Here is a 16,215-nt window from a genome sequence, read left to right as displayed (position 1 = left end):
TTAGTGAGCTCTTCTTTATCCCTAATCAGTGATGAATCATCTTGGCATCTGAAGCCTCTTCGCTTCTCCAATGGCTTTCTGCTGGGTTGTGTATGTCCTAGGATTGGGCCAAGGAAAATTCTACCAATTCTTAGAGTCTTTTGTTTTTTACCTTTTGGACTGGTCTCAATTTGCCCATATGTATTTTTTATCAATATTTATTGCGTTACATCTACAAATGTGCCTGGAATGAGCCTAGGCCCTTATCAGAAATGTGGCCATCCTGTTTGCTTTCCACAACAGTCCCCATGATGTTAGTAGCCTGTCCGTTTTACACACAAACGGAGGCTGAGATGACGTGACTTCTCCTGAGGTCACTAGCTAGTATCGTCAGAATTTGAACTCATGACTCTTGTTTCCAAGGCCAATGTTTTTTCTACCACAGAACAGCTGCTCTGAGATCCAGTCCGGGGTGATGTTAGTTGAGAATGTTGTTGACAGACTTGAAAATCACCCCTGATGCCATCTGAGGAAGGGAATGACTAAGAGAAGGATTTCAGATTTGAAGCACTTTGTAAAAGTACATTCCTCCATCTACCCCACGATCCCAGAACCAGTTGTGAAGCCTGTGTTTTCTGTGATCCGGGCTTCATTATCCTAGTAATGAGGGGTGACGGGGGACTGTTGATAAACAAACCCATGAATCACCTCCATCACTTAAGCCCATCGCCTGGACATCTTCCTCACCAGGGCGCGCTGACAAGCTCTGAACCAGGTGTTCACCAGTGGATTTGTGACTCATCTCCCAAAGCGCTCCATGAAGACTTGCTAATAAGCAGTGGATTGGCCAACAGACACGCAGCAGGGGAGAGTAGAGAGACCACCCCCCACCCCCACCAAAGGGCCCGCAGGAGCTGGTGGGGAGGGAGTTGGTCTGACTCCATATATTCAAGAACCAGACATGGGAATCACAACAGACTAGCTCCAATCACCTTACCTTTTCAATATTCCAGACGGTCCCCCAAAAGGCTTTAGTGAAGTCATTCACGCCAGGTTGGCACGTGGGGAAACAATGTGCCTGCCGTTAAGGGCGTGGGACATGATTTGCAGTCACTTCAGGCCATGAAGGGCAGTCTGACACCTACACACGTGAGCCAGTCCGATCTGGCTCAGATGCTGGTTTGGAGCAATCCTCCACTTTCCTCTAGGTCCTTGCCGAGGTTCCAACCTTGGCTGGTCTGGAACCGTTGTTCTCTAGTGGGGACGATTCTGCATCCCTTGCAGGGGACACTTAGCGATGTCCAGAGACATTTTTGATTGTCCCAATTTGGAGGGGTGCTACTAGCATCTCATGGGTAGAGGCCAGGGATGCTGCTAATCATCGTACAATGCGAGGGACAGCCCCCCATGACAAAGAGTCACCACCCCAAACGTCATTAGTGCCGAGGCTGAGAAACTCCAGTCTTGAACAAAGGCACTTGAAACCCCCTAGGCCTCCAATCTTGAGTCATGACCCCTCTGAGCATATTAGGTAGGCTATGGACTCTTCCCTAGGAAAAAATACTTCTTATACACACAGACGCAGACACAAACTTTTGCAGTTTTGGGCAGTTTATCAACCCCCGGTACCCATGAACACCCCTCAATCCCAGACACCCAGAGATAGTGAGGTAGGGTACTCTTTTAAGGGAGTATTTCAATTTTTAAAATCCTTCCAGATAAAAGAAAAACTCTAAGGGTCAAGACCAGAGATGTCAGGCTGCTGATGGAATGTATGACTTAGGACAGACAATGCTCAAAGCCATGGTCAGGATGACAGGAAATTCCAAACAATGGGAGAGGGGTCTGGGCTTACCATGCCAGAGCCTTTTCTTGCCTTCTCCAGTTCTTGGAAAAAGTTTTCTAGCTCTTTACCTTCAATATACCCATTTCCTGCAAAGATAGCAAAGAAAAAAAGCAATGAACCTCAGAGCTAAGTAGTAAAACTTATGGTGGATGGGTGGGGTGGGGAAATGGGGGGCTTCATTGAGAACTCGGTCTCCTCAGTGGTCAAGCAGGTGTCTGGGCCAGCCCTGGACTGTTAGGGATGTGGGTCCTGCCCTCTGGCCATTTGCAACCATAGAGATCCAAGATTAATAACGGTGTTGCCTTTGTGATATACATTCAGTAGTCAGAGACTGGGAGGGACCAGCGTGTGGGCCATGCTGGCAGAGGGAGCTGGGAGCTGTCTGTCCATAGCCAGCTGGGCAGGCAGCAGGAGCTGCAGATCTGACAGGGGACAACAGGTCATCAGCCTCGAGATTTGTCAGCAGGTGGCAAGCCCTGGTCAGTAGGGCGAATGAGGTCAGAGGCAGAACTTGGGTCTTTGGGGTAGGAGGGTGTACTGAGTTGAAGGGTGTCCCCCAGGGACTTCCCTTGTGGTCCAGCAGTTCGGACTCCATACTTCCACTGCAGGGGGCACGGGTTCAATCACTGGTTGGGGAACCAAGATCCCGCGAGCCGCTCAGTGCAGCCAAAAAAAAAAATAAATAAATAAAGTAGACTTTCTAATTAAAAAAAAAAGAGTGTCCCCCCAGAATCCATGTCCACCCGGAACTCAGGATGTGACCTTATTTGGAAATAGGGTCTTTGCATATGTAATTAGTTAAGATGAGGTCATACTAGATTAGGGTGGGCCCTAAATCCAATGACTGGTGTCCTTATAAGAAGGCCAAGTGAAGACACAAAGACACACCGGGAAGAAGGCCACATGAAGACAGAGGCAGAGATTGGAGTGATGCGTCTCCAAGCTAAGGAGCTCTGTGAATTGCAACTACCAGAGGCCAGGAGAGGGATGTGGAACACATTACCCTTCAGAACCTGGAACCAACCCTGCCAACACCTGGATTTTGGACTCTAGCCTCCAGAACTGTGAGAGAATCAGTTGCTCTTGTTGTAAGCCACCCAGTTTGTCGTACTTTGTCACGGCAGCTCCAGGAAACTAATGCATAAGGGAAGAGTGGCAAGAGAAAAGCAGGGATGGGGGCACCTGAGGGGTGGTCACAGGGATCAAGCATGTGGGAGGCAACCTACTCCACAGTAATGAAGAGAGGGGGCGCTGAGGCCTGTGGAGGTAGATTCAAATCCTGGTTCTGCTGTACTTACGAGCTGTATGGCTTTGGGAAAGATATTTAACCCATGTCATCTGCAAAAGGGGTAATTAAATGGGATTTTTGCATGTAAAGTCCGTTACGGGTGCAGTGTAAATGTTACTATTGTTTGAGTTCAGTTACCAGAACTTGTATAAAAAACGGGAATGAATTTGGGTGAAAAGTGCTGTTATCGGGACCGGGTCCCAAGGTCAAGGCCTGACTTGCAAGATCACGTACGTAGTAAGAAGTCCTTTAGGTTCTTCACCACTGAACCCAAAAGACCTAGAGACCAGGGCGAGCTGAGTCCATGGTCAAGTTCCCTGGTCTGTCCCTGACCGGGAGGAATCATTTGTGGGTGGGAAATCAGACAGGTCTAAGGCAGTGCTCCCCAGACTGCTGTGAATGGGAATCTCCTAGAATCTTAAAAAAAATATGGATGTCTGGCTCCCATCCCCAGACATTCTGATGTAATTGGTTTGGGGTATGAACTAAGCATCGTGATTTTTAAAAAAGCTCCCCAGGTAATTTCCATGTATATAGCAAGGTTTGGAAACCACTGACCAAAAGTCAAGTTCCAAATCTGATCTAAAGCAGTGAGCAAGGTTCCCATAGAGACTTGAACAGGAAAGGGAGATGGTAGCTTGCTTCAGGGGCAAATGGAGTTACAAACTAAACAAAGAGAATAAAAATAAGTATTTAGCCTGGCCTTGGTGGGGGCTTTGGGAGGCTGGAGGGCGATGTGGGAGTCGGGGTGTGTGTTCTTCCTAGCCTCCCCCACTAGTGTCCCCTGAGAATTTAGATTTGGAATGAATAATCCTAGTGGCGCCCTCTAGTGGAGAAGGTGCCACAATACATAGTGTATGGAGGAATCATGTGAGATAAATTAAGGTGTTTTTTTTTTTTTTGCGGTACGCGGGTCTCTCACTGTTGTGGCCGGCCTCTCCCGTTGCGGAGCACAGGCTCCGGACGCGCAGGCTCAGCGGCCATGGCTCACGGGCCCAGCCGCTCCGCGGACCGGGGCACGAACCCGCGTCCCCTGCATCGGCAGGCGGACCCCCAACCACTGCGCCACCAGGGAAGCCCCTAAATTAAGTATCTTTATCTGCAGGGAAAAGATATGATTGTAATTGCACGCCGGGGGTGGGCATGGTGGGGAGAGATGAGACTTGAGTTCCCTTTTTTCCCTAGGCTAGAGTGGTCATCTTTCTTCTAGGATGTTCTGAAAGCTTCTTGGGGGAGCTGGACAGCTGCAGCAGGGGGAGTGAGGAGGGGAGGGAGGGAGGGAGGGAGGAAGGGCTTTCTAGACAAAAAGACAGCGGTCCAGTTGACAGTGCCACTGAGTTGGAGGAACGAGTACTCTTTCTCTCGCTGGTCGCTCCCTGCCGTGATCTGTCTGTTCTTCCATTTCTCAGGCAGGAAGCTGAGCTCAGCTCTGGGTCCAGGAGCAGGGGCTGGGGTTGGAGGGGCCGGGGGGGCGGGGGGCAGGGGGTGGAGCTCACATTGTGAGCATGCGCTGGGGTTCGAAGTACCAGAGGCCTCAGAGCTGGGCCCGGGCCAGGGCTGGGTGGACACCTGAGTCAGTGAGTATGAGTCTGTTTCGTGAGTGTATTAGGAGGTGGCTGAAGTATCTATGAGGGCTGCTTGGACAGGGTGGGCAGGGAAGGCCTCGCTGAGAAGCCCCAGCTACTAGCAAAGGCAGGGAGTGGGGCCCAGTGCCCCTGTGGAAAGAAACCCCTCTTGCCATGCTGGGAATTACAGTACCACCTCGCTCTGTGCAAAGGGACAGAAATGTTGTTCAATTCCACAAGCCTTTATTTATTTCTGTACGTGGGCCTCTCACTGTTGTGGGCTCTCCCATTGCGGAGTACAGGCTCCGGACGCGCAGGCTCAGCGGCCATGGCTCACGGGCCCAGCCGCTCCGCGGCATGTGGGATCTTCCCGGACCGGGGCACGAACCTGTGTCCCCTGCATCGGCAGGCGGACTCTCAACCACTGCGCCACCAGGAAGCCCACCTTTATTTTTTTGAACTGAACAACAGTTCAACGTTGTGGGAACTATAGCCAAGTTTAGATATGGGCCTGTTCCCCAAGAGCATTTAATGGTCTACGGGGGTGAGGCAGCCAGACAAGAATAGCAGGAATCTACCAGTTGAAGGGAGAGGGTGAGCAGAGATTAGATAGGCAGGCAGGGGCTGCAGGGCCCAGATGGGGCATCCTCCAGCACTGGGGGAAAAGGTCTTCGCTACTTTGGCTTCCCTCAGAGCAACTCCCTAACCATCACTCGGGAGGCACCTATTATAGGAGGTGGGAGTAGAGGACAGGTTGGCCTACCTCCTTGCAGGGAGGACTTCAGCACTGGGCAAGTGGTTTGCTTTTTCTATGACTGTCTTATAGGGGGGTGGGGTGACTGGCCACCATGCAAATCTCATGTGGATGGGCATGGATAAGGATGTGGTTACCATAGCAACCATCATTCCTAACTTCCCCATATCAAACTGCAACCTGTGAATATTAGGGAGGGGGATGGGAGGAGCCAGGGACCCTGCATCCGTCCTTATTCTGGGCTTGCTACCATTCTTCACCACCATGGTGCCTCAGTTTCCCCAAATTTTGAAGTGAGACAACACTTCTTTACAATTAATCTGACCACAGACACTTGGAAAACTTTGACCAAAGAATGCCCTGCCTCACAGTGGAAAGGGGCTTGTTTCTCACTGAGATTTGTGCATACAGATTTTCTGAGAGTTGAACAGGTAAGAGGAGCCCGATTAAGGGTCATAAGTCTACCACCAGCTCTGTGACTGTCCATGCAATGTCCAGCAAGTCAATCTCTCTAAACCTCAGTTTCTTGATCTCTAAAATGGGTATAACTATGCTTTTTTTTTTTTTTTTTTTTTTACTTTATAGAACCATTGTGACAGCCATACAAGATAAGGCTGTGAAAGCATTCTGGAAAATGTAAAATCTCACATAAATGGAAAGCATCATTTTTATACTCTGTGCTCTTAAGGTCTTCCGAACCAATCCATGGCTGTAAACCCTTCAGCCCAAAGAGTGCCACCATGACTGCAGCCTCAGAGTCCTGATTCTCAGCCCAGGCTAGAATCACCTGGGAAGCTTCTCAAAGTGTACCACTGCCTGGGCCTTACCCCCAGAGCTCCTGATTTAATTGATGGGGTGAGGGTGTCTCGTGGGCATGTTTTCAAAGCTCGCCAGACGATTCTGATGTGCAGTCAGGATTAAGGACTGCTTCAGTGCGACCTGTCTCAAATTTTAAGGTATGCAAGAATTACCTGGGGAGCGTATTAAAATGGAGATTTTAATTTGATGGGTCTGGAGTATGAGGGCTTGTCATTCAAAGTGTGGTCTGTGGAACTGGGAACTTTGGAATTACCTGGGAGCTTGTTAGAAAGGCAGAATCCCAGGCCCCACCCCAGACCTGCTGACTAGAATCTGCATTTTAACAACATAGGAGCATGAACATCTCAAAGCAGAACCACTGCTTTTGAACCTGAGCATCTTCTCCCTAGAGAGACAGCGCCTTTGGCTTCACATTCAACGTTGAGGTGGGGGGTTGGTGTGAAGCCCGAGATGGTAGACAAGAGGGGCCTAGACCAGCACTATTCAAAGAGTGGTTGCGGCCTGACGGTGTCAGTATCACCTGGGAGCTTGTTATAGATGCAAATTCTCGGACCAACCCCAGCCCAACTGAATCAGAATTGTTAGGAGTGAGGCCCAGAAATCCGCGCTTGAACCAGTCTCCCGCGCGCTCAAGTTCGAGAAGCACGGGCCTAGGGCGTGGTGCTCACCGATCTGTATTATTCTGTGTTGCGGAGTTTAAGGAAATCAAGGAGGGGAGCTATGCAGTTCTAGACTCCTCGTTACCTGCACAAGAAAGCATTCATGAAGCCAGACCTCCTGGCTGTCTGTCCGGAGTTCAAATTTATGGAAGGGCAAATAGCCCTCTACCCTCCAGCCTGAGTTCCTCTGGGACAAACGCCACCCTTTGCGGCAAGAAATTGACTTCCTCGGGCTCTGCTCCAATATAAATATTACTTTGCACGGTGCTCACCATTTACAAAGAGCTCTCCCCTCCCTGCCCCAGCTGGTCTTCAGGACACTACCAGGTAAACAGACGGGTGTTATCGACCTCGTGTTCCAGAGGAGTTTGAGAGGAAAGAAATTGAACCACAGCTAACAGCCTGTTTTCCTTCTGTTCACCCCAGGGACGATCTCTGTCCATATCTTTATCTTGTTTTGATTTCTCTCTTTGTCAGTCACACACACACACACACACACACACAGACACAGACACAGACACAGACACACGTCTCCCAGAGGCTCCTGGGGGGGGAAAACCCAGTGCAAACAGCTACTGGATGAATGTTTAGACACTTGACTTTTAATCTGTGTTTCTGGGCAGAGCTGCTTCTGGAACAGAGGCTCTGGAGCTGGGCTGGGTCCCCTGCACCTGTGGACATCTGGCAGCCTAATGCTGGGCCAGTTCCTGGTGTGGAGGAGGCCAGAAGGATGGGGCAGATTGGGCTAGAGAGGAGGTGAGGCAGCCGAGAGCCAGAGAGGAGGGGGAGAGGGCCAGAGCCAGAGGCCCCAGCTGGGACCTGCGGGGCAAAGGCGGGATCTGATGCAGTCCTCCGGGACAGCCACCAGGTCCAGAGCTGGAGAGGCTCAGTCCTTGAAGAGTCTCACGCCTGCTCTGTTAATTCTGGCTCCCTGGGTATCGGGAGGGATTTCCCCGAGGGGTCTCCTTAGCCCCGGAAACCTCCCCCAGGGGCTCAGGTGGTGAAACTACTGAAGTCAAAGGGGAATAAACAAGGAGCGTAGGGCAGGGACGCGGGATTGCTGGTGGCCGCCCACGCGAGGCGAGGCGAGGCTGAAGTGTCCTGTTTGTGAAAACGCCCCCGCGGCTGCCTCCCTGGGGAGCCCCAGCTCTCAGACACAGCTGCGTCCCCCATCGGCTGGCTGGGCCACGGGGCATGAGGGCCTCACAGAGGATGTCCGCAGCTGGCATGCCGCGGACATCCACACCAAAGGGCACTGTTGGCAAAACAAGTGGGGAATTCGGGGGTGAAAGTGGAAGTGGGATGGGGTACTTATTCCTAGGGCTTACCCCAGGTGGGGCAGGAGGCTGGTCCCAGAGAACCCCAAATCCTGACATCAGGCCTAAACGGGACACACGGACCCCACAGAGAAATGCCGACAGGGTTAAAAGAAAGCTGCCCTCAGACAACTTTGGCTCCCTCCCAGCGCCAAACCCCTTTGCCTTTAATGCTCCAAGAAGCAATCATTTTTATAAATCCTGTAATTATCTTATGAACAGCACAGCTGTATTGCATAGTAACAGCCATAGGATTTGTGTAAATGCTTAATATATACTGGATATTCTCTAACCCTTTTGAGGCAGGTCTTTTATTATTATTAATTTTTATTGTTGTGTTAGTTTCTGCTGTGCAGCAAAGTGAATCGGTTATATGTATACATATATCCGCTCTCTTTCAGATTTCCTTCCCATTTAGGTCACCACAGAGCATTGCGTAGAGTTCCCTGTGCTATACAGTAGGTTCTCATTAGTTACGTATTTTATACATAGAGGTCTTCTCTTCAGTATTCCAGAAGACTTCGTCATTTAGAATTCCAGGGCAAGGTGCCCAGGCCTCTCTCCGCCTCCGAGAGGCGCTGTTGTTCAGCGTTCTTCTGCTTCCCCTCCCAGGGACACAAGCTCCTCAGTGCCTGAGAACCTGCCTGAGCACTCTCTGTCTGGCCAGTGTCCCCCATGGGGGATGGGTTTGGAGGCTGCTTCCGTTACTACTACTGGGTGTAGGAGGAGAGAGGAGGGAAGACTGCACAGGGCCTTCCTCAGTTCTTGGTGGTCCTTCCTGTCATTCATTTTCAAAGTCCGCAGGGCCACACCCATATGGAACAAGGGTCAGTCCCTGTGCAAGGCTTTGAGAGCCTCCTGCATCACTAGGGCCATCTGGAGGCAGACAAAGGCCTAGAAAACTCTGGGCAGATTCCCACACCTGGAGATATATATGCATTTCTTTTGGGGGGAGGGGGGGTGCCCATAAAATTATTTTCTTCTTGAATATTTATTGTTTTGCTGATTACACAAGAAACACATGCTCTTGTAAAACACTACAGAAATTTACTTATAAAGTTAAAGAAAATACCTTTTAATTTTACGTCATCTACTCTGTAGAGGACCACTGTTATTATTGTCTTTCAAATATTTTCCAGCATACTTGTTTCATTAATAGTAAAAATGGGCTCATACTGTAATAGTGTCCTGCCATAATTAAAAAAAATCTCCGTAATACATCTTGGACACTTTTCCATGTCAGTACAAAAACCCCATCTCAATCCCATTGGTTGCATAATACTCCACTGTAGAGATTAGCAGGATTTATTTTTCTGTTCCCTAGGGAAGCACATTCTTAAAATTTCAGTATCCCAAAGAACTTGACACTAGGCCCCCTTGTTCACATAACTTTATGTATATGTACAAGTATATCCATGTAGGTTGATTCTTGGAGTGAGTGGGATTCCCTGCGTTGTCCTGTGAATGTCTGCTGGCCTCTGGGAGAGGAAATATCCCTACACTTGCAGTTGCTCCCAAAGGGTAGCAAAGGCCAAGGGCAGAACTTGGCTCCCCACGGACCTTGTACTGATCGTCAGCAGAATAGGAGCCTGGTGGCCGTGTCGTCAGAACCACAAAGAGGCCAGCGTGAGCTCTGAGCTGGGCATCCCTCTGAAGCCTGGATCTTGCAGAGTGAGAACGTTTCTGACCAAGAAGTGACCAGGAAACAACAGAACGGGGGACTCAGTAATGTAGGGCATGTAAGGGTCACTCAGAGCATGGGGATGTTATGTGGAAGAGCTCCAGCCCCAACCTGGCTCATAGGGTGCACTCGGCTGCCGTCTTCCCTTCCTCTGCTTTTGAGAGATGACACCTGAACGCTTCCAAGGGCATGACCTTGGCTGACCACTGAGGAGGAGTGGGGGGGGGGCTAGGAGAGGATTCCTGGGTCCCCCTACCCTCTCACTTTGCTGTGTGATCTTGTGAAAAGAACGTTGCCTCTTTGAGTCCCAGTTTCCCCCTCCTCAGACACCTGCTCCTTCATTAGAAATGGGCTGAGTTAGGAGGGTCAGATTCCCTGCGTCATCCCCACTGTCCTCGGAATCCAGCTTCTCTGCGGACTCCTAGTCTCTGTTTACTGGAGTCCAGGACGGGTGGGGTGGGTCAGTGCTCCCCCTGCTTGGTGGCTGGGACTAACTGGGCTCCAGAGAGCTCACCCCAGGGACCTGGTGAGCCGTGGAGAGTCCTCCCAGAGCTCTTTAACTCTGTGAGCGGCAGGGGGACACTTAGAGTCAGGGGAAAACCCCCAAGATAAAAACAGAAGCCAGAGTTAGTAAGAGGAGGCCCAGCCAGGGCAGGGAGCGCCTCGGGGGGGAGGGAGAAGCTCCCTGGCAGCCATGGGAGTTCCGAAGGGGACAGGTACGGAAGGTCCAGAGCAAGTGACCCGCAGCTTAATTCTGGGTCCTTGAGTCGAATTTCAATTTGGCTATAGCCTCATTTTCCTAAATCGCCTTCTGTGCCATCTCTGGTATTCTAATCCTTTTTGCTTTCCTTCTCTGTTAGGTCCATGGTCCCTCCTTGGGACTCCCCTGAAGTGGTGACCAGAGAGGGCGATGGGATGCCGAGGGGGACAAGGAGCCCAGAAGCAGTCTAGCTCCCCTTTCACATGGTACCAGAGGTACGATGGTTCTGGGGGTCTTTAAAGACTCTTTGGCCTCATGCTAGCTTAGCTATGCTCCAGCCACAGGACCCCTTTCTAGTATTAAAGGGACTGCCCATCACCTCCGAGGCTGGATCAGGAGGGAAAGTAGGTGTCCAGAAACCAGAGTTGGGGAATTAAGCGCTGGCCAGGAACCAGTGCCGCCATCACCTCGCTACATGACCTCAGAGAAGTCACACTTTGTGTCTGTTCCCTCATCTGCACAAGGAGAATCATGGTCTGCCCACAGCCTCACTGTGCAGGACTCAAGGTGCGACTGTGTTTTGAAAATGACAAAGTCTCAGACAAATGTGAGGATTTGCATGGTTCTCAAGAGCGCTCGTGGTTGACCCCGTGAGAACTGGGGGAGAACAGAACTGTGGAGTCCTCTGTTTATAGCTGACTCATCTGGCAGGAGGCCTGTGGTATAACCTTGGCCGCTTGATAACTTTCCTTGAATCATGCAAGTCTCTGGTGCAGATAAACTGGCAGGAGAAGCCTTAGGGAGTGCACGTGTCACCCAGAATACAGAGAGGCTGCAATCTTTTTATAGCCCTTTCCCCCAAGGGAGTTTTATGGTACCAGCCAGGGACTGGAAATACAACCCCTCCTTAGCCCCATTTTACAGATTTAACAATCTACCCACCTCCTTTAGTAATTCATAGGCAGATCACCATCCTAATCCAGGTGTCACATGCCCAGTCCTCTGCACCCCCAGATTCTCAGTTTGCTCCAAGGGAACAAAACTTCATTGGTTATCATACCCATTAACCCCTGCCTCTGCGCAGCACTCTGGGCCGAGGGCCTCTGTTTAGCCACCTTTGTGCCCGCCCTGCCGAGGTGAGGAAGGGAAGGGAGAAGCATGGAGGGAGCCTCCACCTGCTCCTCCCTCTGGTTCCCATGCCCCTCGCTCTCAATCCTAGGATGAACACCCTGGGCCACCACCCTGCCAGTGGTCTGAGATGCCAGAACGTTTCGGATGCCCACCCCGGCCAGGACCTCAGAAGGAAATCAGATCACTTAATTTTTTGGAGCGGTGGAGAAAAATTTGTCTCTAGTGATATCAGAAGCCTCTAAAACGAGGTGGGGGGGGGCTCCCTTTATGCCTGAGTCAGGCCATCATAGACCCTTGTAATACCAGTCCTTAGAGCCAACTTCCAAAGGTTGTTCAGTCCAGCCCTCGATTTTTGGGTGAGTAAATGTCAAGACCACACAGACCAGAGGGTGGGTCACTGAGGCATTTAAGATTGTGCCTCCCCTGACCCAGAGAAGGAAGGAGTCACCCAAAGCACCCAGGATTATCACCATGAGGGAACATGTCAGGCTGGCACCCCAAGCTTGCCTCCCACCACACCCTGTGAGTGGGACCTGAATGCCCGTGAGGGATGGAACGTGGGCAGAGGAAGCCTAGGGGATGCTCACTGCCTGGATGCCCTCTCCACTCCTGCTCCCACCGGACAGGCTGGGGAGGCCAAGAGTGTCCCTTCAGGACCCCCCAGTTTGCCCCAGTCCCCAGGACCCCACGGGGCTACCCTGGTATTCAACAAAAGGAGAACTTGAGGGAAAAAATGAGTGGGTGTCTGAGACCTGTGGCTGCCGCAGCTGAAGGCAGGATGTTACCTTGAAGAGAAAGGCGGGGAAGATAAGACGGCAGGGGGAGTCATGGGGAGCCTTGCCAGCCCAGGCCTCCCCTGTGGGAAAGCCCCAACTTGCCCAGAATGAGGCTGCAAAAGCCGGTGGGCTCTGTCGTCTCTGTCAGGGAAGAAAACTTCCGGGCGGTTGTCACCAGGGCACCCAGGTGTCTCCCAAACTCGAGACCCCTACCTCAGCAGGCTCTGCACCCAAAACACCCACTGGGGCAATCTTACCCTTACCCTGCCCGCAACTTCCTTGCCCTCTTTTCTCCACCGCAGGTCCCCTGGGGGCGAGCGGGCACACAAGTTGGGAGCTTTACTTACCGTCTGCGTCAAAGTGCTTCCAGATCTCCAGGAACTGGGACGCCGTCAGCTCCGCCAGGTGCAGGTAAGGGGGTTGCTGCTGCTGCGGCCCAGCCATGGCGAGCCGCTCGGAGACCTCAGGCAGCACTGCGCTCTCCCTGCGCGCCGGCTCCTCTACCGCACTCGGCCAGGTCTCGCGCGCCACGCTGCCTTTATATACAATCCGGAGGCTGCGGCCGCGCTCCGCTGCCAGCAGGGGGCGCGCGCGCTCAGAGAATCGGCTTGGGTCTCAGCGGGGCGGCGGCCGACCCGGGGCTCCGCAGGGGTTCGCAGGGTGGGGGCGCCCGTCTGTGCTGAGACCACTCCTCGCCTGGCCAGGGAAACAGAGGCTCTCGGGTGCAAAGGGGAGAGAGGCAGCCCTTGCCTTCCTTCTCCCTCTCTCTGATCATCTTGAGTGCAGCCACCACGTATCATCACTAGCAGCAGCAATAATACTAACAGTAGTAACAGCAACACCACCAGTAGTAATAATAATAAAAGTTTGACAAGTCTTTAGCACCTGGACTTCGGAGTTCTCTAGGACTTTCTCATGCCTCCTCTCGTCTGACCCTTTCACAGCAGGAAGACCAGGGACCACTTTTCCGATGAGGGGACTTGAGACTTCAAAGGACCAAATGACTTGCCCAGCCCGGCTCTGTTTCCTCCCTCTCACAGCTCCTTAATGGGGCCCAGTCTTGTGGAGAAGCCCAGCGTTCTCTAGGCTTTACTGGGGGTGGCTGGAATCAGCGACCCCCAGGAAGGATCCAGATGGGAGGGAGTGGAGGAGGGGCTTCCACTGCTTGCCCTTGCCTGGGTACCTCCCTCCACCCTCTGGTGCCTGCCGCACCCTGGACAGGCTCTGGGGGCTTTCAGACACTCGTCGGAGAGCTGCAGAACTATATCCTCCTCTACCAGGTCTTAGCCACGCCCACCCATGGACATCGTGGGAATTTGCTTAGGCTGGTGGGCAGAGAAGGTCTCACGGCTGACCTAGGAATATTATGCGCTGGTCTCAGAAAAGACAGAAGCAGCTGCTGAGGGTACAACCCGAGAATATAGACAGGACTCCCCAGCTGGGGGCTAGGCTCCCTCCCCATTCTCCCTGGGGGCCTGAGCCTGGGGGCCTGTCCTGGCCTTGTGGACCATAACCCCCAGAGTGGCAGCTTTGTCCCCACTTTCTCCCCTCTCCTGCTGAGTGACTGAGAAATGAATTGATGCTCATTAGCATGTGCTAATGAGTGTTAGCTGAACTGCCTTCCAAAAGGAGTGCAAAGGCAAGGAGGTGAGAATGAAAAGGAGGTCACCAGGGGAGAGAGGAAAACCAGGAGACAGAGGGGGTAGGTTGTTCCTTAGGGGGAGGGACGAGCCCACAGTGAGCCCAAAAGAGGCAATACAGAGTGAAGGTTCCAAAACCACTTGTTTTTTTTCTGCCCAGAGCAAAAGTGTTTAGAGTTCCTTGCAGGAACAGACTAGGAGAGAGGAGGTGTCATTAAGAAGCTAGCTTTCCAGGCCTGTATGCATCCCCCTCCCCCATGCTGCTGGTGAAGGGTCCAAGGGCTGAGGAATTCACCAAAACCGCTGGGTCTAGGGAGGCAGGATTGCTCAGTGGTTAAGAGCAGGCACTCTAGAATCAGGCTGCTTGGATTTGAATCCCAGAGTAAGCTGTGTGACCTTGGGCAAATTACATAACCTATCTGTGCTTCAATTGTTCTCTTCTACAAAATGCGAATGTGGGTATTTACCTCTTAGTATTGTTCCGAGGATTAAATGAGCTCATGCTCCGGCTGCCCTTTGTGGAGAAAGAGCAGCGGCGGTTGGCAGTTGGCGGTTGGCCGTTGAAGGTTGGCGTGGCAAGAAATTCCTTGGCCAGCATCCCTCCCCTGAGGTAACTAATAGTTTCTAGAGGGGCTAACCCCAGAGTGAGGCCAAGGGGAAAGGCTAAACACAAGCTCTTAACCAGTGTGCTGCCAGCCCCTCAGGGGCCAGGCTCAGCCCCTTCCAGCTCTGACACTGTCATCTGGGCTCTTCTGGCTCACTTCCTGCGCCCTCCCCTGGCCCAGATCTGGGGTGAGGGATCTCATCTCTGGCTCTCTAAAGACCCAAGCCAGTACCCCCCCTTGCTGCTTTGGTTTTCCTGGCGAGGAAGAGAGAGTGGAGCTCATGCTTCCTACTTTCCCGAGCTGCTGAGATGGGGGAAGATGTTGGCTTGACTAGGAGAGGTCCTGAGTAGGACAGCAGGGTGACCACACTGGTCTCCAAAGCCTGCATTGGGATAGCCCTGCATCGTTCATTTTAGAGGCATGCTTGGAGTCTCTTTGTGGGAGGCGCATCCCTGACTCCCAGATACAGGCCCAGGGAGGGCTGCAGAGCCCAAGCACATCCCTTTGTTCCCAGGCTGAGTCCTGCAGAAGCAGCCATGTTTAGGATTACCAGCCCCTGCTGTGCGGTTGGAGAGATGCGGGTACAAAACCTACTTTGAGACCTTGGCCAAGCTATTTAACCTCTTTGAACCTTAGTAAAAATACAGGTAATAGGGCTTCCCTGGTGGCGCAGTGGTTGAGAGTCCGCCTGCCGATGCAGGGGACACGGGTTCGTGCCCCGGTCCAGGAGGATCCCTCGTGCCACGGAGCAGCTGGGCCGGTGAGCCATGGCCGCTGAGCCTGCGCCTCCAGAGCCTGTGCTCCGCAATGGGAGAGGCCACAACAGTGAGAGGCCCGCGTACCACACACACACACACACAAATACAGGTAATAATAATACTGGTGGCACAAAGTCAGTGTAAGGCAACCCAAAGTAATGTAGTCGAGGAGTTAGTTAGCAAGAATCCTGGCAGCTGTAAGTGCTTAATTAAAAGGTGGATATTGTTATTAATATAGAATGTTAGGAATTTTCTTGTTCTGAAAGAGTAGCACAAAAGGGGCTTAGTACCCCACTTATTAAACTTCTCCCCAGGAGCCGGGTACCTCCTGTCTGCTGGGCTGCCCTGTAGCTCCAGCCAAGGCCATGGGCTATGAAAGGAGAAGTTGCATGGGGGAGAGGAAGGAGCCTTAGTCTTTGGGGAGTGCAGCGTGTGGGGCTCCTCTGAAGCCACACTTTGCTGGGGAGACTCCAGAAGACCTCGCCAGGTCTTGGGGGGTGTCTGCTGTAAGGGGACACTGGCAGGCCCGCCTGCTCCCGGAGCAGAATTCTGGAGTCTGGGCCCCTTGTGAAGACAGAACTGGTGCTTGTGTCTGACTTAGAGCTGTCTGAAGGCCCAGGCTGTCCTGTCCTGGGCCTAGAAGGAAGGTGGGGGGCGATAGCACCCCGTTCCTGTTCTCTGCAGCCCTTCCTTGGAGG

At 52.3% G+C, this 16,215-nt stretch overlaps 2 protein-coding genes across 2 annotated transcripts in view; both read right to left on the bottom strand.

Annotated features, from left to right (window-relative positions):
• Positions 1-4,044, bottom strand: part of CHST4 (carbohydrate sulfotransferase 4) — a gene marked incomplete at its 3' end in the record, with an annotated part of 208,677 nt that extends 204,633 nt beyond the window's left edge. The window contains exon 1 of the mRNA XM_082863060.1: positions 4,023-4,044. The remainder of the gene's footprint in view (positions 1-4,022) is intronic.
• CALB2 (calbindin 2) overlaps positions 1-12,958 on the bottom strand; it is a gene marked incomplete at both ends in the record, with an annotated part of 28,262 nt that extends 15,304 nt beyond the window's left edge. Inside the window, 2 exons of the mRNA XM_082863067.1 lie at positions 1,835-1,911; positions 12,862-12,958. Coding sequence (XP_082719193.1) covers positions 1,835-1,911; positions 12,862-12,958 — 174 coding nt within the window. The remainder of the gene's footprint in view (positions 1-1,834; positions 1,912-12,861) is intronic.
• Positions 12,959-16,215: the final 3,257 nt, after the last annotated feature.

This window comes from Leucopleurus acutus (assembly GCF_964270905.1).
Source record: "Leucopleurus acutus genome assembly, chromosome: 20".
Lineage (NCBI taxonomy): Eukaryota > Metazoa > Chordata > Mammalia > Artiodactyla > Delphinidae > Leucopleurus > Leucopleurus acutus.
This window is presented reverse-complemented; position numbering and strand designations above follow the sequence as displayed.